The sequence below is a fragment of the Leptodactylus fuscus genome, chromosome 6 (genome assembly GCF_031893055.1).
Source record: "Leptodactylus fuscus isolate aLepFus1 chromosome 6, aLepFus1.hap2, whole genome shotgun sequence".
In the NCBI taxonomy this organism is placed as follows: domain Eukaryota; kingdom Metazoa; phylum Chordata; class Amphibia; order Anura; family Leptodactylidae; genus Leptodactylus; species Leptodactylus fuscus.
In genome coordinates this window covers 40,315,505-40,338,317 of record NC_134270.1, presented here as the reverse complement: position 1 = coordinate 40,338,317, position 22,813 = coordinate 40,315,505, and the positions used below count along the sequence as shown (strand labels likewise).

At 45.0% G+C, this 22,813-nt stretch overlaps 2 protein-coding genes across 2 annotated transcripts; one reads left to right on the top strand and one right to left on the bottom strand.

Moving 5' to 3' along the window:
- The first annotated feature begins 66 nt into the window (after window positions 1–66).
- Window positions 67–6,698, top strand: CFAP68 (cilia and flagella associated protein 68). The gene is made up of 4 exons (XM_075279822.1): window positions 67–84; window positions 1,145–1,349; window positions 2,671–2,740; window positions 6,403–6,698. The coding sequence occupies exons 2-4, from the start codon at window positions 1,146–1,148 to the stop codon at window positions 6,510–6,512; spliced, it is 384 nt and encodes a 127-aa protein (XP_075135923.1). The 5' UTR covers window positions 67–84; window position 1,145; the 3' UTR covers window positions 6,513–6,698.
- Window positions 6,699–6,769: 71 nt separating this feature from the next.
- LOC142210562 (alpha-crystallin B chain) lies at window positions 6,770–13,403 on the bottom strand. The gene is made up of 3 exons (XM_075279820.1): window positions 13,027–13,403; window positions 7,897–8,019; window positions 6,770–7,116 (listed from the first exon to the last, which is right to left on the bottom strand). Exons 1-3 carry the CDS (start codon window positions 13,216–13,218, stop codon window positions 6,913–6,915), a joined length of 519 nt encoding a protein of 172 aa, XP_075135921.1. The 5' UTR covers window positions 13,219–13,403; the 3' UTR covers window positions 6,770–6,912.
- Between the last annotated feature and the right edge of the window lie 9,410 nt (window positions 13,404–22,813).

Sequence of the window (22,813 nt, the reverse complement as noted above, 5' to 3'; positions counted from 1 at the left end):
ATCGTGCGTCGCAAACTAATGACGTCACATTCTGTTACTAAGCAAAGAATATCAACAAACCGGAGTTGGGCAACAAAACATCATGTAAGTGTATTCATCTAGCCTGCGCCTATATACTGCATATAGTAGGGCCGAAGTAATAGGTGAGCTGGGTCTCCAATTATTATTTATGTACATACATATAGTAGGTATATAGGGTATGAGTTTCTTATACATCACTGTAGCAGTGGTTTATGGGTAACATTAAAATGGTAATAGTTGATCAGACATAATAAGGAGCCATCAGACAAGTGGGAGGATCTATCAAATGTAGGGAGAATCATATATATATATATATATATATATATATATATATATATATATATATATATATATATATATTATACCAGTCTTTTTATAGACAATACCTCCCAGATAATTATAGCACACAAGCCCTAACATATTTCTCTTCTGTACTCAGACTATGTACATTAAAGAAGACAATAAGTTTGTCACATCTTACAACAAGTTTTCAAAAATTGTTCAGATACAATGAGCAACTTCAAGGGGGTTTCCAGGTAGACAGTGAAGGGAGACATGCAGTTTTCATGAGAAACGGGTCTGGACACCATCCCCTGACATATCAGACATTTAGGATACACCCACAGCACCACTTCTGGTATCTGCAACGATTGGCAGAGGCAGCAGTTGTATCTAAGTAGTTAATGAATATAAAATTGGCTGTACATATGATGTGAGAGTCTAAAGGCCCTTGTTTTCTAGACATGGTGGGATCTCCTGACCTATCAGACATTTTTGACTTATCAACAGGACCACCTCTGGGATCCCCTCCTGGGGAGATAGTCATTGTATCCAGGTAGGATGTTGTGCACATAACATGTAAGTCACAGGATATGCCATAAATGTCTACAGTTGGGAAATATCTTTGGTGTCACTGGCACTACTTTTATGGGGCACTGTTAATGAGTTTTAGTAAAATGATAAGATATATGGAAGAGTATGCAGCCACAACAATATGGAATGGCGTAATCTATGTGGTCAAACCTGCTAATAAAAAAAACCTACTCAATGGGCTATGAAGGAGTCCCTAACAAATCATTACAGGGGGGAGTCATTTTTTAACTCATTTGCTTTTCTTCTGCAGAATGTTGCATTTTGGTTCTGATCTAAAAGCAGATGGCCATGGTGAAGTATGGGTAGACACAAGACCTGACACTAAATTCAAGCAGTATGGATGGAGGTGCACGACCAAAGAGGACTCATACTGCAACAAGACTCTAATTGGAAACTGGAATCAGGAGCGTTATGATCTGCGTAAACTAGAGGAAAGAAAACCAATGCCTTCACAGGTACTGAGGAGTGAAGACAAAGGCTGTTCTTTCATGGCTAATACAAATGTGGAGCCAACATAAGGGTAGGATTAGCAACAGAGTGACCTTTGAGACTGTGGAGTCTTCTCTAGGCGGGAAACACTGCAGGTCTTGAAGTTTCCTGTGCTAGTTTCCTACATTTAAATACTATGTTCCAAGCATAAACATGTATTTATGTCATTGTACAGATCGATAGGGATGCCAGGTGTCAGACCCTGACCAATCTGATATTGATGTCCGATTGTAATGATATATGTCATGAATATTTATGTCCTGGAAAACCTGTTAAGGAGGTGAAGTTACTGTGGGTGCAGGAGAAGCCACGGTGCCTGAGAGTGCACAAAGGCCCCCTCGGACACTTTAGAAGGGAGCAGTATTATATTTGGCACATAGATGGGATCCTTATTGCAGACTTTTCATTATGTCCCAGAAGCTTCACGTTATTCCTCTATGCTCTATTCCTCTATTAGTTCTCTCTAGCTACTGCCCTGAGCCACTTTCTTTAATTTCTGTCATCCAAACAGAACAGAAAGAAGAAGGTGAGAGTGATAAGCCTGTGACATATGGCATCAAGCTACCTGTTCTTATAGGAGTTTTTACAAAAATGTAAAACCTACTAACTATCCATGGAATTATTATCTGATCAGTGGTGTTCAACCACTGGGACTGCCACAATCACTTATATGTCTAGAAGTCCTATAGAGTTTGAATGGAGTATAGTTATTTTCATTATGGGAAAACCCAAAGGGGCAACATACTGCTTACACATCTTTATATATATAGGCCGTGCATAGTGGTATCTATACAGGACTAAACATAGTGTTGTGCCAGGTGTAACACACTTACCTGTAACCAGGACACTCAGACACTCCGGGTTGGGAGGCTTTTAGTGCAATTTGTCTGTGTGGTTGACTCTCAGCGCGCCTCTACTTTGCACTATTGTCTGCACTAGTTATTGTTTATTGCACTTGGTGCACTACCCTAGTGATATCGGACTGTGTAATTCTTTACTCTGTCAATTGGCAACTTCTCTGCAGGTGTAACCTGAAGATTCACAGCAGCAAAGTCCAGATCCAGGGGTTAAATGGTTAAAACCTGAAGTCCCTTAGAATCTGCTAACCACAGTGACTCCAGCCAAGTTAAACTGACAGCCAGATCTTTGCTTTAATACAGCTTTCATCACACCAGGTCCCTTCACAGAGGGCATCCACGGGCAAACGGAATAGGAGAGGACGAGCTATATTTATGTTGAGAATGACCATGAGTCAGAAAACTGATCAATCTGGTTTCTGTTTTTCAGTATGGTCACTACTATCAGACCTCGTATAATGCTGAATATCTCAGGAACAACGGCTCTGCTGGAAGACAAGGTACAGAACTAATACCGTGTTTTACCCCCAAAAGTCCCACTATGTCTTACTTTCGGGGTAGGTCTTATATTGGAAAAAAAATGTCGACGGGTTAATGTGAGGGAGGACATGATGGGGTTAACTGCTGTTAATGTCAGGCACATGGAGTTACTGAAACTAAATTAATAACTCTAAATGCCTGACATTAATAGGCAGAGTACAGCCTGTACCCGGTGCTTTCTTTTTTCACTTTCACTTTGCTGGGAGCTTCTATTTCCCTCTGCTCTGCTCCGTCTCTTGTGTGCAGTATGGAGACGGCAGGAGCCCTCACTGCAGGCGGGACCTGGATCTCTATAGGGATAAGCTCCGCCCCCTGAGCTCACTTCTCTCCTCTCATTGGTGGGCAGAGAGCAGCCAGAGAAAGAGGAGCGTCCTGAAAGCACTGAAGGGACGCTCCTCTGCTGCAGCTGCTGTCGTGCCAGCCAGATATGCCTCGCGTGCCAAGAGCGGCACACGTGCCAGGGGTTGCCGACCCCTGGTTTACTATGTCTTACTTTCGGGGTACGTCTTACATTAGCCCACCCCCCAAAAGTCCCACTACGTCTTACTATCGGGGGTGTCTTACTATCGAGGAAACACAGTAGATTACTTATCACCCTAGGAATTAGGACCATCGGGCCACTTAAGGTAACTTTGCACGGTGCATAACAGCAGTATTTGCTATGCACTTATTACTGTGCTGTGCCTGTACTTTCCATTTAAAGCAAATGAAACAAATGCAGCCTGTGAATTAGCCTTCATATGCGATTATCGAGCTGCACCCCCAATACAATAGGGCGGCAATGTATAAGAATAGGTAGGTCATTAATATGTGATTGTTACCCAGGGCCCCCATTGATTCTCTGGTTGAAGAGACTATAGTGTTTGGGTAAGTACTGCAACCTCTTCACAGAATACTAACCACTTCGCTATACATTTTGTAGGGGTTGTGTTTGGTATAGCAGTTCTGCCCCAATACCCTCATTGATCTGATACTGATGAACTTTTTTATGCAAGGTTCACACTAGAGTTTGACCCGTCCACTAAAAAAAGCAGTTACCTGAGGTCACCCTCAGCCTCCATAGACTATAATCCTCTGTGCAGGACGGAGACCCTAATGCAGATGTGAACGGAGCCATAAAGCATACTTTTCATAAATGGTTTAACCTGGTTCAGGTTAAAATTAGAGATGAGCGAACACTATTCGGAACAGACGTTCCGAATAGCACGCTCCCATAGAAATGAATGGAAGCGGCTGGCACGCAGACTTTGCCGGCAGCCGGCCGCTTAACCCCCCGCGTGCCGGCTACATCCATTCATTTCTATGCGAGCGTGCTATTCGGAACAGCTGTTCTGAATAGTGTTCGCTCATCTCTAGTTAAAATTTAATTTGTAATATATCTTATTAAAGAAATATGTTTTCCTCTCCATTTTTCAAGCAGTTACCTTCTCTATATTAGACTATGAAGATGGGATTAGAAAAGACACTCATGTAATTGCCGCTGTTCCTTGCTTTTTAACACTGCTAAGTTGTAGAGAAGAGGCTTTGAGAGCACAAAATGAGGCAATAAATCAGTTAAGAAGCTCCCAACCCCCCTCCATAGAGGTCTATATGTGAGGCTGAATATGGAAATGTACTGTATATAATGTAAACAAAGGCGTCAGATTGAAGATAAAAATAAGCTTAATAAATGGAGAAGGAGACAGACATCTCCTTAACAAGATATATTACAAAGCTTCTTATTTTCACCTGTACTATTCATTTATGAAAAGTTACAGTCCTATGAAAAAGTTTGGGCACCCCTATTAATCTTAATCATTTTTAGTTCTAAATATTTTGGTGTTTGCAACAGCCATTTCAGTTTGATATATCTAATAACTGATGGACACAGTAATATTTCAGGATTGAAATGAGGTTTATTGTACTAACAGAAAATGCGCAATATGCATTAAACCAAAATTTGACCGGTGCAAAAATATGGGCACCTCAACAGAAAAGTGACATTAATATTTAGTACATCCTCCTTTTGCAAAGATAACAGCCTCTAGTTGCTTCCTGTAGCTTTTAATCAGTTCCTGGATCCTGGATGAAGGTATTTTGGACCATTTCTTTCTACAAAACAATTCAAGTTCAGTTAAGTTTGATGGTCGCCGAACATGGACAGCCCGCTCTCAAATGATCTGAAAACAAAGATTGTTCAACATAGTTGTTCAGGGGAAGGATACAAAACGTTGTCTCAGAGATTTAACCTGTCAGTTTCCACTGTGAGGAACATAGTAAGGAAATGGAAGACCACAGGGACAGTTCTTGTTAAGCCCAGAAGTGGCAGGCCAAGAAAAATATCAGAAAGGCAGAGAAGAAGAATGGTGAGAACAGTCAAGGACAATCCACAGACCACCTCCAAAGAGCTGCAGCATCATCTTGCTGCAGATGGTGTCACTGTGCATCAGTCAGCAATACAGCGCACTTTGCACAAGGAGAAGCTGTATGGGAGAGTGATGAGAAAGAAGCCGTTTCTGCACGTACGCCACAAATAGAGTCACCTGAGGTATGCAAAAGCACATTTGGAGAAGCCAACTTCATTTTGGAAACAAAGATTGAGTTGTTTGGTTATAAAAAAAGGCGTTATGCATGGCGTCCAAAAAGAAACAGCATTCCAAGAAAAACACATGCTACTCACTGTAAAATTTGGTGGAGGTTCCATCATGCTTTGGGGCTGTGTGGCCAATGCCGGCATCGGGAATCTTGTTAAAGTTGAGGGTCGCATGGATTCCACTCAGTATCAGCAGATTCTTGAGAATAATGTTCAAGAATCAGTGACGAAGTTGAAGTTACGCCGGGGATGGATATTTCAGCAAGACAATGATCCAAAACACTGCTCCAAATCAACTCAGGCATTCATGCAGAGGAACAATTACAATGTTCTGGAATGGCCATCCCAGTCCCCAGACCTGAATATCATTGAACATCTGTGGGATGATTTGAAGCGGGCTGTCCATGCTCGGCGACCATCTAACTTAACTGAACTTGAATTGTTTGTCCAAAATACCTTTATCCAGGATCCAGGAACTGATTAAAAGCTACAGGAAGCGACTAGAGGCTGTTATCTTTGCAAAAGGAGGATCTACTAAATATTAATGTCACTTTTCTGTTGAGGTGCCCATACTTTTGCACCGGTCAAATTTTGGTTTAATGCATATTGCACATTTTCTGTTAGTACAATAAACCTCATTTCAATCCTGAAATATTACTGTGTCCATCAGTTATTAGGTATATCAAACTGAAATGGCTGTTGCAAACACCAAAATATTTAGAACTAAAAATGATTAAGATTAATAGGGGTGCCCAAACTTTTTCATAGGACTGTATCTACAACTGGTGGTATACTTTAAGGATAGGTCATCAATATGTATGTCTTGGGAAACCCCTTTAAAGGGCCCCTCATGTTTGACTCTATTTCTCCATTTCATCATTAGCCATCCATGATCTTGAGTAATAACAAAAACAGCAAAGATTACACACTGTTATCCTGGTGCCTATTGTGCAATATTGTATACATTCAGTACAATATATACAGTACAAGGAGGTATAGATACAGATCTGTGTGCATATATATCTAAACTCTAATCTTTTTTTTTTTTAGTTTTCAAGAGAGAAGCTCATGTTTTCCCAGGACATCAACCTGAACTAATCCCACCACAATGCAGACCCCAACAAAAATCCTGCTACATGATCGATTACGGCAGCTCATAACTATCAGCCAGATTTTCTTTTCTGAGGACAGTATGGAGAAAAATTCTCAACCTTTTAGACTAACTGGGTAGTTAGGAAAAGCATTTAAGGTCCTTATAATATTGCAACCCCTTTATACCAATTACCCAGGGCTAAAAATAGTTAATAGGTGCTGCTCCACTGATTGCGGTGCGATAGGAATTTTTTTCTGTAGACTGTCCATCAAACAGTCAAAGCCACCTCCCCCCAGCTTGCTGAAGAATAAAAACACAGGCAGATGCTTCTTCTGGCTTTTATTTGCATTAGTAGTTTGATTTGGTCACAGGACAGCACAAATAAATACATGTAGCAGTGTAGTACGCGCGCACTCTCTCTGGCAGGGTGGAAAGGTATCTTCTCTAGCTGAAAATGCTGAGAGACTCTACTTCTTGGGGGCAGCACCAATGGCCGCCTTCTCTTCACGGGTGATGGGGATGGAGCGTTCAGGAACGTCTGCCATTTTCCTTGGTCCAGTCACGGTCAGAACTCCATCTGGGGATAAGGATGAGGTGATGGAGAGGGGGTCAACATCCACTGGAATTTTATATCTACGTTGGAAGTCTCTGGAAACGTATCCATGTTCATCCTGGAAAGCAAGAGAAGAAACAATAACAATGTTAAAGGTTTTGTAATAACAATCAATGCTTTTTTTCTAGAGTTACTTTCCTGTCTCCCTCTTTAAAGGGGTATCCACTATATATGCCATAAGGGTTTGCAACCTTTGACACCTGTTAAGGTGTCCCTTAAGCACTTTCCCACCAGGTGAATAAAGTGGTAGTCTTACATGTTGTTGTTGTTCTTGCTGTTTATTTCTGAGGGATTTCCAAAAACAGCAAAGCACATGACCTAGGTCAGACTACCCAATTTAGGTGGGGCTGGCCAATTATCTTATAGGTATGGGGACCAACTGACTCTCCCTCCACAAATTATGTCAGGGAAGGAAAGATTAAGCCCCTCCCCTGACAAAATCTGTCATGGAAGAGTTGGGAGACCCCCATACACATAAGATAGTTGGCCAATCCTAACCAAATTGGCCTGTTATAGGTATGCTTCCTTTTAGACCCTGTTCACACCAGTATTATGGCTTCTGTTTTTTTTTTTTTTTTTAAATGCTCTGACTGCTCTGATGGATCTGTTTTTTAATGGATACTGGTGGACCTCAGTGACTTTAATAGGGTCAGGCTTCCACTATTTTTCAAGGCCTGAAGAAGACTATTATTGCCATCAAATATATCAGAAGTCTGGATGGAAACCTTAATAGAATGCCATAAAGTGAACAAAACCTACTAGAGAAGGTTCCAATTGGGATCTTCTAAGTTCCTGAATATGGAAGCAGAGTCTTCTGTACCAGTTCACCACTTATTACCTGACGTTCCTCATGTTTTCCATGGATTTCAATGAAATCTCCCATCACTTTGACTTTCAGTTCCTCTGGGGAGAAATGTTTCACGTCGATGTTAACAATAAACTTGTCCTTTTCCAGTCTCAACTGTGGAAGACAAAGGGGTAGATTTCTATAGAAGTAGACAAATCACCATGAAATCTACAATGAGATAACTATAGTCTGAAATGGTTTCTCTGCTAGTGTCAGACGCTCCAGAGTTATAAAAATTCTACAATTTTCCAATATACTTTCTTTATTAACTCCTGACGGTTTTCTAAATCTCTGCTTTTTGTCATTCATTCTGTTTACTTCCAGTGGATAAAAATCAGCCCATGGTCATGTGATATACAGTCCATGGTCATGTGATGTACAGCCCATGGGTATGTGATATACAGTCCATGGCCATGTTTTGTATAGTTCATGGTCATGTGATGAATACACATCTGCCTGATAACCAGCTGTGCACCTGTGTGTGCATCACTTGACCATGAACTGCATATCACATGATCATTGACTATATATCACATGACCATGGACTATAAATCACATGACCATGGACTGATTTTTTCAACTGGAAGTAAGCAGAATAAATGACTGCAAGCAGAGATCTAGAAAAGTGTGAGGAACTGATCCAGAAAGTATATTGGAAAATTATATCCCTTTTCATGATACTAATAACATTTATATGCTGAAACTGGACAACCCCTTTAAGGGATTTCAACCACTTAAAACTTCTTGCTCATCTCAGGTGGTCCAGTGCACCAGAATTTAATTCTACACCAGCCAGGGACCGGCGTATATTTCAGCTAGAACTTGTAGTAAATCTGTGAGACCAAGGTGTCCCCGCCCTAATCCCGCCTCGATTACCGATATCCTCTGCCCTTATTTTGTAAGTGGAGACTGCACAGGAAAAAGGATAACTTTGACCCATCTTGGTGCCACTTTGGGCCCCCCATGTCCACAGCTTATTTGGGCCCCCTTTTCCTCAGCACCCCATAGCACATGCCCAAGTAACCCCTTGCATTATGCCATCAATACCCCAAGTCCCTGTATAGACAAGTTCAGTATTTGTCAGTCGGGGTAGTGTAAATCATTACATTGTTACACTGAGCCGATTGTTTGGCCGCTCTGAGTGTTTTATTGTTAGCACAGTGGCAATGTGACAATGCGTAGTCTGCTGGCTTCTCTTGGCACTGATAAGACTGGGAGAACAAGAATGTGTGTTATGTAAGAAGTCAATCAGAGATCTGACTGACATCATCCCATCCTATATACTTCACATTTCGCTTCTTATTCCTTGTACATGTATGTTTTGCACTGGCCAGATAAGAATATTGAAACCTTTTTTTAAAAAAAAAAAATAATAAATTTTAAGCTTTTCTTCAGTCTTGACATTGATGAAAATCCTTCAAGAGATGTCAATACTGTTCATAGACTACAAATGAACATATGACAGTATAAAATAGTGGTTTTACATAGCATTAGTGTAGGAACACTGTGGCCAAATATTTGGGACACAAACTCTGAGGACCTAAATTAGTAGAGGCAACTATAGAGGGTGCAAAGGAGTCAGTGGGACTCCCTGCTGTCTTTGGCCATCTTCAATGTCGTCACAGATGTGTGGCTACTAAATAGGCCCGAAGACGATGGTGAGTTGTGCCGGACCCCAGGAGAAGTAAGTGACGCTGGTTTTTATGCTTGCTCACCTCCCCATGGCTTCTGATCATTATAACCCGGGGTCTGAAGAGTTCCCAGAGTATAATAATAGCAGTTTCAGGGTGCATTCACACTGAGTAAACGCTAGCTTATTCTGAACGTAAAACACGTTCAGAATAAGCGGCGTCTAAAGCAGCTCCATTCATTTCTATGGGAGCGGGGATACGAGCGCTCCCCATAGAAATGAATGGGCTGCTTCTTTCACTCCGTGCAGTCCCATTGAAGTGAATGGGGAGTGCCGGCGTGTACGCTCCGGCATGAGCAGAGCTTGCCGTATACGCCGGCACTCCCCATTCACTTCAATGGGACTGCACGGAGTGAAAGAAGCAGCCCATTCATTTCTATGGGGAGCGCTCGTATCCCCGCTCCCATAGAAATGAATGGAGCTGCTTTAGACGCCGCTTATTCTGAACGTGTTTTACGTTCAGAATAAGCTAGCGTTTACTCAGTGTGAATGCACCCTCAGTTCAGACATATTCTGTCCGAATGGAACCACCTTGCCCAACAAATACCCTAGCCACGCCTGCAGCCTTACCTACTGATCTCCACATCTATTCACGGCCTCCTCAGCTTCTGACCTCTAGGGGCCATGCGCATCCTGTCACTGACAACATAATATATGAGGCCCCCTTGAAGGCAGAAGTGAAAGCGGAGGCAGCCCTGAGCAGGAACCCGGACTGGTAAGTAAATGAGGCCCAGCAGATTATGGCCTATTTAAAAAAAAACAGGCCCCCTGAGGTGGCAGACCCTGTAACATTGGTAGTTATGCCACTGTTCTTGGCTTGACTCAGTGTGCTTATGTTCTCACTATGTCCAGACGACTGTGGTAGTGGCTTATATCCTCTGAGAACAAAAGAATCAGGTATATATCTATAAAAACCAGCACACAAAGCCTCTAACATCTTCTGTTGGGGAGAGTCGGGGCATCTCCATACACAAAAAGATGACTAGCCAGTCACACCAAAATTGGCGGATTTGGCTGACATTCTTCTATCTAATATAACTGTAAAGCCTTTGAACATTGGGTTATCTAGCTGTAGAAATTGTACAATAATAGGTTAAGTGCTTTTTCTTTGATGATTTTGCCCCTGTCTCAAGCCGCGGAATCCTCAGCAAGATTGAGGAGGACATTTATTTGTTTCAGAATCCTATTCCAATCCCTCCTTCCCAATGAATACAATGGAGACAGTACGAGTGCAGTATCTGCTGCTGATTTTGGAGCGGAATCCACATCAAAGTCAACAGCAGATTCCGCCCTGGGATCATACCCTAAGGGCTAGTTCACACGGGGTTCCACGTGAACACATTCCGTCGTGGTTTTCCGCTCCGGATTAGGCCTAGTCCGGACGGTGGTGTAATAAGCCGCGGAATCCACCTGAAGAAAGGGCAGCTCACTTCTTTTTTCCTCTAGCGGGAACAAACCGCTCACTGACATGACCAGCTCCCATTGATTTCAATCAAAGATTTTGACACGGATTCTGCGTCAAAATCCTGACCATTTTGCCCAGTGCGAACTAGCCCTCACCCCCAATCCTTTTGTTATCCTGCCACCAGAGATGCATGTGAATGGGAGACTAAGGAGGAATAGCTATGGGCCAAACAAGCATATGGTAATAAAAATGTATATACCACAACTGTGCACATTAATACAGTATATGACAGTGTAGTAACTCCGAAGGCTAAATTCACATCTCTGCCTAAAAGTGTCATTGAGAAAGGTCCTGCAAGGAGGGTTCAGTATGAAACTATTGGAAACCTGATGGACCCCATTATAGTCTATGGAGTCTGCAGCTGTCCATGGGTAACCACTTTTTTAGCAAACGGGCTCTCTGTCTTTCGGGTCCCCATACAGACCCGAACGATGATGAGACTATGCTAGTGTGAACCTAACCTAACTCACATATCCTGCTATGAAGAGAAAATAAATATACCTGTAATCTGACATTATTGCATAATACAATATCCTATAACATTACTGTATGGCGGGTTGTGTTCCTTTGCTTTATCAGGAGAGCTAATAATATATTAGGGTGTGCTGTTTACTTCCAGTGTAAGGTTATACGTACTTGCCAATGTGCTGTAATGGGATCCATGCATATTAATAAGGGATTCGCAATGTGACAACTGATTTATTACCGCAGGATTAGAATGTACTTCTGTGCCCACACTGGCGCCATAAGAAGACTCAATTTATTATCAGGGACAGTCTCAGGGGTTCTTAGGAGAAACTGTTTTAAAAGTTTTTCATGGCATTCATTGATCAAATATAAAGTCGTAGGAAATTGTACCAGTCTTGAATATACAAGGCAAACCTATGGTATTAAAGGGGTTGTCCCTAGATTACAACTTATCACGTATACTAAGGTACTAAGTGTCTGATTGGTGGGAGACAGACCATTGGACCTCCATTGAGACCCCCACTGGTCCCGTGTCCTCCCATTTGAATGGAGTGTCAGTCACTATCATTCTATTCCACTGTCGAGTGTTGCTGCTCACCTCTTTGGAGCAACAGCAAACCCCTAGTTGCTCCAAAGAGCTCATTTGCAATTTGACAAATCTTGGCAACAGAGACACCGATTCATAAAGGGAAACCCTATTTGATTCAGGCGATCCTAACCTACTTATCTGCAGGGGGGTTTCATATGCTGGAATCTGAATCCCTTTAAGACAGCTATATTTGTGAACGACTAAGTTACACCCCTTGGAAACAGAAACTAAAGCTTGCCCTTCAGGCTGTTAATTTAGGCATACTGCCATTAAGTTGCAAAATAATACTGCAAAATACTGCCAATATAGAGCCCATAATATAAGTGTTTGCAAATAATACTGCCTAAAAGAGCCCACATAATACCGCCAGATGAAACTACCGGATGTAGATATTGTACAAACCTTCTGATGCAGTGTGTAAAAAATATTTTTCAGCTAGGGGTGGGGTAGGGAGTGGTCACTGCTTGTTTACAAACAGTCCATAGACGTGGCATATATCCATAGGCTTCTATGTAAGAACGACCACATGTAACAAAATACTTCCAACATGGCAAAAGCAGGAATATAAGTAATGTGTAAGCTGTTAGTTTACGTATCCACCATGTTCTTCTATTATACTATATATCGCCCTATTATCTGAAAACTAAGAATAATAAGGGAACAAATACACTTTGATATCTAACATTATTATACAGCTATGCATTCTGGGACATAAATAGTTAAAAGCCATATCTCCGGACTGACACTTCAGAAATTGTCGAGGCGATGGTTCTCACATCCACCATAAAAGCATCACCATATTCAACTCCCAGCCTTTGGTGTAGGGCATGCTGGGAGTTGTAGTTTTTGCAACAGCTATAGAACAACATAGTTGATAGAACAAACAATGTAAAACAAGGAGTGCATTACCTCCGACAAGCCATTTTCTATCCAGGATGGAAGTCTGAGGAAAGGATATTTGAAGTAGAAAGGGGCCAGCACGGTTGGGAACAGGTCAGAATCTTGCAGGTGATCCCCAAAACTCTGTTCAAACATCCTGTTTGGTCCAAAGAAGGAGAAAAATTGGCGGCGGAACCAGGGATGTTGGATAGTCACATCCATCTTCCTCGGGCTTCTTGTAGTAGCTGTCAGAGAGAACTGTGTTCAGTGTTTGATTCACCCACCAAACCAAATGGTCTTATATACCAAGCGGTGGATCCTGTGCTCCTCCCCAGCACCCCAACATTGAACTTTCTGGAAAAGTGCTGTCAGATGGTTTCATTATCTCCGCACGCTTGTCTGCTCCCATTCACTGGCTCCATGGAAGATATGAGCAGTGACACATCTGCTGTTCTCTCGGCAGCCCATTGGGTCAGCACGTCGAGGTGCGGATTGTCTCTCGCTGGGCTGTGCACACTGGATTAACAGACAGGAGGATCATTTCAGCTACCGTACTGCAACATGACAAGAGATGAGTTCACACTGAGATCTGACAGCTGATAATGTCATCCCAGCTTCTCACAGACAGAGAGCAGCTTATTCCTTCTGAATAATCCAGCTCTGGCCCCTTTCCCTTCTGTGGGTCCACATTATATAAAGTGGGATGGAGAACAATGTATTGTGCCCTCTCCGTCATCTCTCACCAGTTATTTTGCATGTGTCGCTGTGCGTTTTACTGTGTCACGTTACTATTACATAACGTCTCTTTACGTATACATTCCAACTTTCTATCACAGTCAACAGGAACTTTTTAAGAATTTTTGCTACAGTAACTCTTCTATGGGATCAGATTTGATGGACTAGACTTTCCTTCAGTTCACCAACTGTCCTTCTTTGGACCACTGTGTACTATAACACCCAACAAGACTTATTACTGTGGATATACTCTGACCCAGCCATCTAGTCATCATACCGTGACCCTTGTTGCTCAGACCCTGCCTATTATTCCTGTCTATCAACTTGTACTCTTGAAGTTAGCGCTATGTACAATGTCTCCTTATGGAGACTGCCATTGCGGGCCACCATGTGGTATATAGAGTCTAGCCATGCTCTACTAGAAATTCTGAGAAAGTGATAAACAAATACATCTTCCTTGATCGAAAGACAGAAAACTTGCTCTAGCACCATCTTTTGAAAGGTAGCTCCCTATGGCTCAATGCTTGGTTTTCTACCTAGTGACAATGACTGGGGCTATAGCCAGACCAGATAGAGAGACCCATCCGCAGATAGTTGTTTTGGGGTTATTGACCTTCATCAATGTGAAGAAAACCAGACATTGATATATAGGGAGTTATCTTCCAAAAGGTAGCGATAGAGTAAGTTTTCTTATTTGCATATGCCTTTCCTAGTTGAGCATGAATAATCTGTAAGACTCTATGAAACCACAAAGTGGCCTGCAAAGACAGTTTCCCTGAGGAGACATACCGTGTTTCCCCGATAGTAAGACACCCCCGATAGTAAGACGTAGTGGGGTTTTAGGGGGGTGGGCTAAGACGTACCCCGAAAGTAAGACATAGTAAACCAGGGGTCGGCAACCCCTGGCACGCGTGCCGCTCTTGGCACGCGAGGCATATTTGGCTGGCACGGCAGCAGCTTCAGTGCTTTCAGGACGCTCCTCTTTCTCTGGCTGCTCTCTGCCCACCAATGAGAGGAGAGAAGTGAGCTCAGGGGGCGGAGCTTATCCCTATAGAGATCCAGGTCCCGCCTGCAGTGAGGGCTCCTGCCGTCTCCATACTGCACACAAGAGACGGAGCAGAGCAGAGTGAAAGAGAAGCTCCCAGCAAAGTGAAAGTGAAAAAAGAAAACACCGGGTATAAGCTGTACTCTGCCTATTAATGTCAGGCACTTAGAGTTATTAATTTAGTTTCAGTAACTCCATGTGCCTGACATTAATAGCAGTTAACCCCATCATGTCCTCCCTCACATTAACCCCTGTCGACATTTTTTTTCCAATATAAGACATACCCCGAAAGTAAGACATAGTAGGACTTTTGGGGGTAAAAAGAATGTAGGACACTGTCTTACTTTCGGGGAAACACGGTAGTACCCCTTTTAACTGACATCTGTGACCTCTCATCTAGCCTAACCAGTTCAATGCATTGCACTCATGGGGGCAATAACCTCAAAACAACTGTCTAGGAATGGATCTCCCTTTCTTTTGGAAGAGATTTTCTTGTTTGGCTTTAATACGAATCAGTGAAACTAGCTTTTTTTTTTTTTTAAAGAAAAATCAGGTATTGATATATAGGGTGTTACCCTCCAAATGGTGGTGCTAGAGCAAGTTTTCCTTTTTCAACCAAGGAGAACTTATCTCAATGTCCATGTTCTCTTTCAGGTAACAGGTGTCTTGTTACAAGATAATGCTATTCATTTCACTTCTCAATGTTTTAACTAGAGATGAGCGAGTAGTATTCGATCGAATACCTCCCCTGCATAGATATTGGTGTACTCAGTCGAATACCACGTGGTAAACGCAGTAACAATTCGATGCCCCTCCCACCTTCCCTGGTACTTTTTTTACACCAATATCTATGCAGGGGAGGTATTTGATCGAATACTACTCGCTCATCTCTAGTTTATGTTATGGATGATCTGTGTGTGTGTATGTGTACATAGTACGTTATCTTTTTAACTCAAATAAAATAATTGATATATGTGTTGATACTGCAGCCCAACTATATTCTTTTCTCAAAAACACAGCAAATAGTGCAAGTAACATTATAAAAAACATGAAAAGAAGAAATTCCATTCTTTTCTGTATGTGTGAATTCATTTTAAAGAGAGTCTAAGGAAAGTTCATGCGGGATTTTTTGGTCCGGAACCTGAGGCGGAGGCTGCCTCATGTTTCGGACCAAAAATCAGGTAGCCGCGACTGAAAGCCAGTGCACTGCATCGGCATCCAGTCGCGCACTCCGCTCCGGATTAGGCCCAATGAATGGGCCCAATACAGAGGATGGGGTCAATGGGGTCCGCCGGTGTCTGCATGTGATCGCTAAAACATTGATCTGGCGCAGATGTGAACTTAGACTCAGAGTGTGCAGGGACGCCCAGGACGGGTAACATCCACTTAATTCATCCCTAAAGTTCTTGGAGGAACTGCACAATAGACGGTTGTGAAGAAGAAAGAAATGAAGCTCCAAAATTGTTATATTTAGAGATGAGCGAACACTAAAATGTTCGAGGTTCGAAATTCGATTCGAACAGCCGCTCAATGTTCGTGTGTTCGAACGGGTTTCGAACCCCATTATAGTCTATGGGGAACAGATACTCGTTAAGGGGGAAACCCAAATCCGTGTCTGGAGGGTCACCAAGTCCACTATGACACCCCAGGAAATGATGCCAACACCTCTGGAATGACACTGGGACAGCAGGGGAAGCATGTCTGGGGGCATCTAACACACCAAAGACCCTCTATTACCCCAACATCACAGCCTAACAACTACACACTTTACACACTCAATACCACCTCTCTGACAGTAGGAAAACACCTTGAAACATGTGTATTTGGCACTTGCAGTGAGGAGAGCTTGTCACCAGCAGTGAATTTGGCCCTTGTAGTAAGTTGAGGTTGGCACCAACATTTGTTTTGAAAATCAGGGTGGATTGAGCCTCTAACCAGCAGAGTTTGGGCAAATTCATGGTGGAGGGAGCCTCTAAAAACCCCAGTTTGGACCAATTCATGGTGGAGGGAGCCTCTAACCAGCCCAGTTTGGGCAAATTCATGGTGGAGGGAGCCTCTAAAAAACCCAGTTTGGACCAATTCATGGTGGAGGGAGCCTCTAACCAGCCCAGTTTGGGCAAATTCATGGTGGAGGGAGCCTCTAACCAGCCCAGTTTGGACCAATTAATGGTGGAGGGAGCCTCTAACCAGCCCAGTTTGGACCAATTAATGGTGGAGGGAGCCTCTAACCACCCCAGTTTGGACCAATTCATGGTGGAGGGAGCCTCTAAACAGCCCAGTTTGGGCAAATTCATGGTGGAGGGAGCCTCTAAAAAACCCAGTTTGGACCAATTCATGGTGGAGGGAGCCTCTAACCAGCCCAGTTTGGACCAATTAATGGTGGAGGGAGCCTCTAAACAGCCAAGTTTGGACCAATTCATGGTGGAGGGAGCCTCTAAAAACCCCAGTTTGGACCAATTCATGGTGGAGGGAGCCTCTAACCAGCCCAGTTTGGGCAAATTCATGGTGGAGGGAGCCTCTAAACAGCCCAGTTTGGGCAAATTCATGGTGGAGGGAGCCTCTAACCAGCCCAGTTTGGACCAATTAATGGTGGAGGGAGCCTCTAACCAGCCCAGTTTGGACCAATTAATGGTGGAGGGAGCCTCTAACCAGCCCAGTTTGGACCAATTAATGGTGGAGGGAGCCTCTAACCACCCCAGTTTGGACCAATTCATGGTGGAGGGAGCCTCTAACCAGCCCAGTTTGGACCAATTCATGGTGGAGGGAGCCTCTAAAAAACCCAGTTTGGACCAATTCATGGTGGAGGGAGCCTCTAAACAGCCCAGTTTGGGCAAATTCATGGTGGAGGGAGCCTCTAAACAGCCCAGTTTGGGCAAATTCATGGTGGAGGGAGCCTCTAACCAGCCCAGTCTGGACCAATTAATGGTGGAGGGAGCCTCTAACCAGCCCAGTTTGGACCAATTAATGGTGGAGGGAGCCTCTAACCACCCCAGTTTGGACCAATTCATGGTGGAGGGAGCCTCTAAACAGCCAAGTTTGGACCAATTCATGGTGGAGGGAGCCTCTAAAAACCCCAGTTTGGACCAATTCATGGTGGAGGGAGCCTCTAACCAGCCCAGTTTGGGCAAATTCATGGTGGAGGGAGCCTCTAAACAGCCCAGTTTGGGCAAATTCATGGTGGAGGGAGCCTCTAAAAAACCCAGTTTGGACCAATTCATGGTGGAGGGAGCCTCTAAACAGCCAAGTTTGGACCAATTCATGGTGGAGGGAGCCTCTAAACAGCCAAGTTTGGACCAATTCATGGTGAAGGGAGCCTCTAAAAACCCGTTTGGACCAATTCATGGTGGAGGGAGCCTCTAACCAGCCCAGTTTGGGCAAATTCATGGTGGAGGGAGCCTCTAAACAGCCCAGTTTGGGCAAATTCATGGTGGAGGGAGCCTCTAACCAGCCCAGTTTGGACCAATTAATGGTGGAGGGAGCCTCTAACCACCCCAGTTTGGACCAATTCATGGTGGAGGGAGCCTCTAAACAGCCAAGTTTGGACCAATTCATGGTGGAGGGAGCCTCTAAAAACCCCAGTTTGGACCAATTCATGGTGGAGGGAGCCTCTAACCAGCTCAGTTTGGGCAAATTCATGGTGGAGGGAGCCTCTAAACAGCCCAGTTTGGGCAAATTCATGGTGGAGGGAGCCTCTAAAAAACCCAGTTTGGACCAATTCATGGTGGAGGGAGCCTCTAAACAGCCAAGTTTGGACCAATTCATGGTGGAGGGAGCCTCTAAACAGCCAAGTTTGGACCAATTCATGGTGAAGGGAGCCTCTAAAAACCCGTTTGGACCAATTCATGGTGGAGGGAGCCTCTAACCAGCCCAGTTTGGGCAAATTCATGGTGGAGGGAGCCTCTAAACAGCCCAGTTTGGGCAAATTCATGGTGGAGGGAGCCTCTAACCAGCCCAGTTTGGACCAATTAATGGTGGAGGGAGCCTCTAACCAGCCCAGTTTGGACCAATTAATGGTGGAGGGAGCCTCTAACCAGCCCAGTTTGGACCAATTAATGGTGGAGGGAGCCTCTAACCACCCCAGTTTGGACCAATTCATGGTGGAGGGAGCCTCTAACCAGCCCAGTTTGGGCAAATTCATGGTGGAGGGAGCCTCTAACCAGCCCAGTTTGGACCAATTAATGGTGGAGGGAGCCTCTAACCAGCCCAGTTTGGACCAATTAATGGTGGAGGGAGCCTCTAACCACCCCAGTTTGGACCAATTCATGGTGGAGGGAGCCTCTAAACAGCCAAGTTTGGACCAATTCATGGTGGAGGGAGCCTCTAAAAACCCCAGTTTGGACCAATTCATGGTGGAGGGAGCCTCTAACCAGCCCAGTTTGGGCAAATTCATGGTGGAGGGAGCCTCTAAACAGCCCAGTTTGGGCAAATTCATGGTGGAGGGAGCCTCTAACCAGCCCAGTTTGGACCAATTAATGGTGGAGGGAGCCTCTAACCAGCCCAGTTTGGACCAATTAATGGTGGAGGGAGCCTCTAACCACCCCAGTTTGGACCAATTCATGGTGGAGGGAGCCTCTAACCAGCCCAGTTTGGACCAATTCATGGTGGAGGGAGCCTCTAAAAAACCCAGTTTGGACCAATTCATGGTGGAGGGAGCCTCTAAACAGCCCAGTTTGGGCAAATTCATGGTGGAGGGAGCCTCTAAACAGCCCAGTTTGGGCAAATTCATGGTGGAGGGAGCCTCTAACCAGCCCAGTTTGGACCAATTAATGGTGGAGGGAGCCTCTAACCAGCCCAGTTTGGACCAATTAATGGTGGAGGGAGCCTCTAACCACCCCAGTTTGGACCAATTCATGGTGGAGGGAGCCTCTAAACAGCCAAGTTTAGACCAATTCATGGTGGAGGGAGCCTCTAAAAACCCCAGTTTGGACCAATTCATGGTGGAGGGAGCCTCTAACCAGCCCAGTTTGGGCAAATTCATGGTGGACGGAGCCTCTAACCAGCCCAGTTTGGGCAAATTCATGGTGGAGGGAGCCTCTAAACAGCCCAGTTTGGGCAAATTCATGGTGGAGGGAGCCTCTAACCAGCCCAGTTTGGACCAATTAATGGTGGAGGGAGCCTCTAACCAGCCCAGTTTGGACCAATTAATGGTGGAGGGAGCCTCTAACCAGCCCAGTTTGGACCAATTAATGGTGGAGGGAGCCTCTAACCACCCCAGTTTGGACCAATTCATGGTGGAGGGAGCCTCTAACCAGCCCAGTTTGGGCAAATTCATGGTGGAGGGAGCCTCTAACCAGCCCAGTTTGGACCAATTAATGGTGGAGGGAGCCTCTAACCAGCCCAGTTTGGACCAATTAATGGTGGAGGGAGCCTCTAACCACCCCAGTTTGGACCAATTCATGGTGGAGGGAGCCTCTAAACAGCCAAGTTTGGACCAATTCATGGTGGAGGGAGCCTCTAAAAACCCCAGTTTGGACCAATTCATGGTGGAGGGAGCCTCTAACCAGCCCAGTTTGGGCAAATTCATGGTGGAGGGAGCCTCTAAACAGCCCAGTTTGGGCAAATTCATGGTGGAGGGAGCCTCTAAAAAACCCAGTTTGGACCAATTCATGGTGGAGGGAGCCTCTAACCAGCCCAGTTTGGACCAATTAATGGTGGAGGGAGCCTCTAAACAGCCAAGTTTGGACCAATTCATGGTGGAGGGAGCCTCTAAAAACCCCAGTTTGGACCAATTCATGGTGGAGGGAGCCTCTAACCAGCCCAGTTTGGGCAAATTCATGGTGGAGGGAGCCTCTAAACAGCCCAGTTTGGGCAAATTGATGGTGGAGGGAGCCTCTAACCAGCCCAGTTTGGACCAATTAATGGTGGAGGGAGCCTCTAACCAGCCCAGTTTGGACCAATTAATGGTGGAGGGAGCCTCTAACCAGCCCAGTTTGGACCAATTAATGGTGGAGGGAGCCTCTAACCACCCCAGTTTGGACCAATTCATGGTGGAGGGAGCCTCTAAACAGCCAAGTTTGGACCAATTCATGGTGGAGGGAGCCTCTAAAAACCCCAGTTTGGACCAATTCATGGTGGAGGGAGCCTCTAACCAGCCCAGTTTGGGCAAATTCATGGTGGAGGGAGCCTCTAAACAGCCCAGTTTGGGCAAATTCATGGTGGAGGGAGCCTCTAAAAAACCCAGTTTGGACCAATTCATGGTGGAGGGAGCCTCTAAACAGCCAAGTTTGGACCAATTCATGGTGGAGGGAGCCTCTAAACAGCCAAGTTTGGACCAATTCATGGTGAAGGGAGCCTCTAAAAACCCGTTTGGACCAATTCATGGTGGAGGGAGCCTCTAACCAGCCCAGTTTGGGCAAATTCATGGTGGAGGGAGCCTCTAAACAGCCCAGTTTGGGCAAATTCATGGTGGAGGGAGCCTCTAACCAGCCCAGTTTGGACCAATTAATGGTGGAGGGAGCCTCTAACCAGCCCAGTTTGGACCAATTAATGGTGGAGGGAGCCTCTAACCAGCCCAGTTTGGACCAATTAATGGTGGAGGGAGCCTCTAACCACCCCAGTTTGGACCAATTCATGGTGGAGGGAGCCTCTAACCAGCCCAGTTTGGGCAAATTCATGGTGGAGGGAGCCTCTAACCAGCCCAGTTTGGACCAATTAATGGTGAAGGGAGCCTCTAACCAGCCCAGTTTGGACCAATTAATGGTGGAGGGAGCCTCTAACCACCCCAGTTTGGACCAATTCATGGTGGAGGGAGCCTCTAAACAGCCAAGTTTGGACCAATTCATGGTGGAGGGAGCCTCTAAAAACCCCAGTTTGGACCAATTCATGGTGGAGGGAGCCTCTAACCAGCCCAGTTTGGGCAAATTCATGGTGGAGGGAGCCTCTAAACAGCCCAGTTTGGGCAAATTCATGGTGGAGGGAGCCTCTAAAAAACCCAGTTTGGACCAATTCATGGTGGAGGGAGCCTCTAAACAGCCAAGTTTGGACCAATTCATGGTGGAGGGAGCCTCTAAACAGCCAAGTTTGGACCAATTCATGGTGAAGGGAGCCTCTAAAAACCCGTTTGGACCAATTCATGGTGGAGGGAGCCTCTAACCAGCCCAGTTTGGACCAATTAATGGTGGAGGGAGCCTCTAACCACCCCAGTTTGGACCAATTCATGGTGGAGGGAGCCTCTAACCAGCCCAGTTTGGACCAATTCATGGTGGAGGGAGCCTCTAAAAAACCCAGTTTGGACCAATTCATGGTGGAGGGAGCCTCTAAACAGCCCAGTTTGGGCAAATTCATGGTGGAGGGAGCCTCTAAACAGCCCAGTTTGGGCAAATTCATGGTGGAGGGAGCCTCTAACCAGCCCAGTTTGGACCAATTAATGGTGGAGGGAGCCTCTAACCAGCCCAGTTTGGACCAATTAATGGTGGAGGGAGCCTCTAACCAGCCCAGTTTGGACCAATTAATGGTGGAGGGAGCCTCTAAACAGCCAAGTTTGGACCAATTCATGGTGGAGGGAGCCTCTAAAAACCCCAGTTTGGACCAATTCATGGTGGAGGGAGCCTCTAACCAGCCCAGTTTGGACCAATTAATGGTGGAGGGAGCCTCTAACCAGCCAAGTTTGGACCAATTCATGGTGGAGGGAGCCTCTAAACAGCCAAGTTTAGACCAATTCATGGTGGAGGGAGCCTCTAAAAACCCCAGTTTGGACCAATTCATGGTGGAGGGAGCCTCTAACCAGCCCAGTTTGGGCAAATTCATGGTGGACGGAGCCTCTAACCAGCCCAGTTTGGGCAAATTCATGGTGGAGGGAGCCTCTAAACAGCCCAGTTTGGGCAAATTCATGGTGGAGGGAGCCTCTAACCAGCCCAGTTTGGACCAATTAATGGTGGAGGGAGCCTCTAACCAGCCCAGTTTGGACCAATTAATGGTGGAGGGAGCCTCTAACCAGCCCAGTTTGGACCAATTAATGGTGGAGGGAGCCTCTAACCACCCCAGTTTGGACCAATTCATGGTGGAGGGAGCCTCTAACCAGCCCAGTTTGGGCAAATT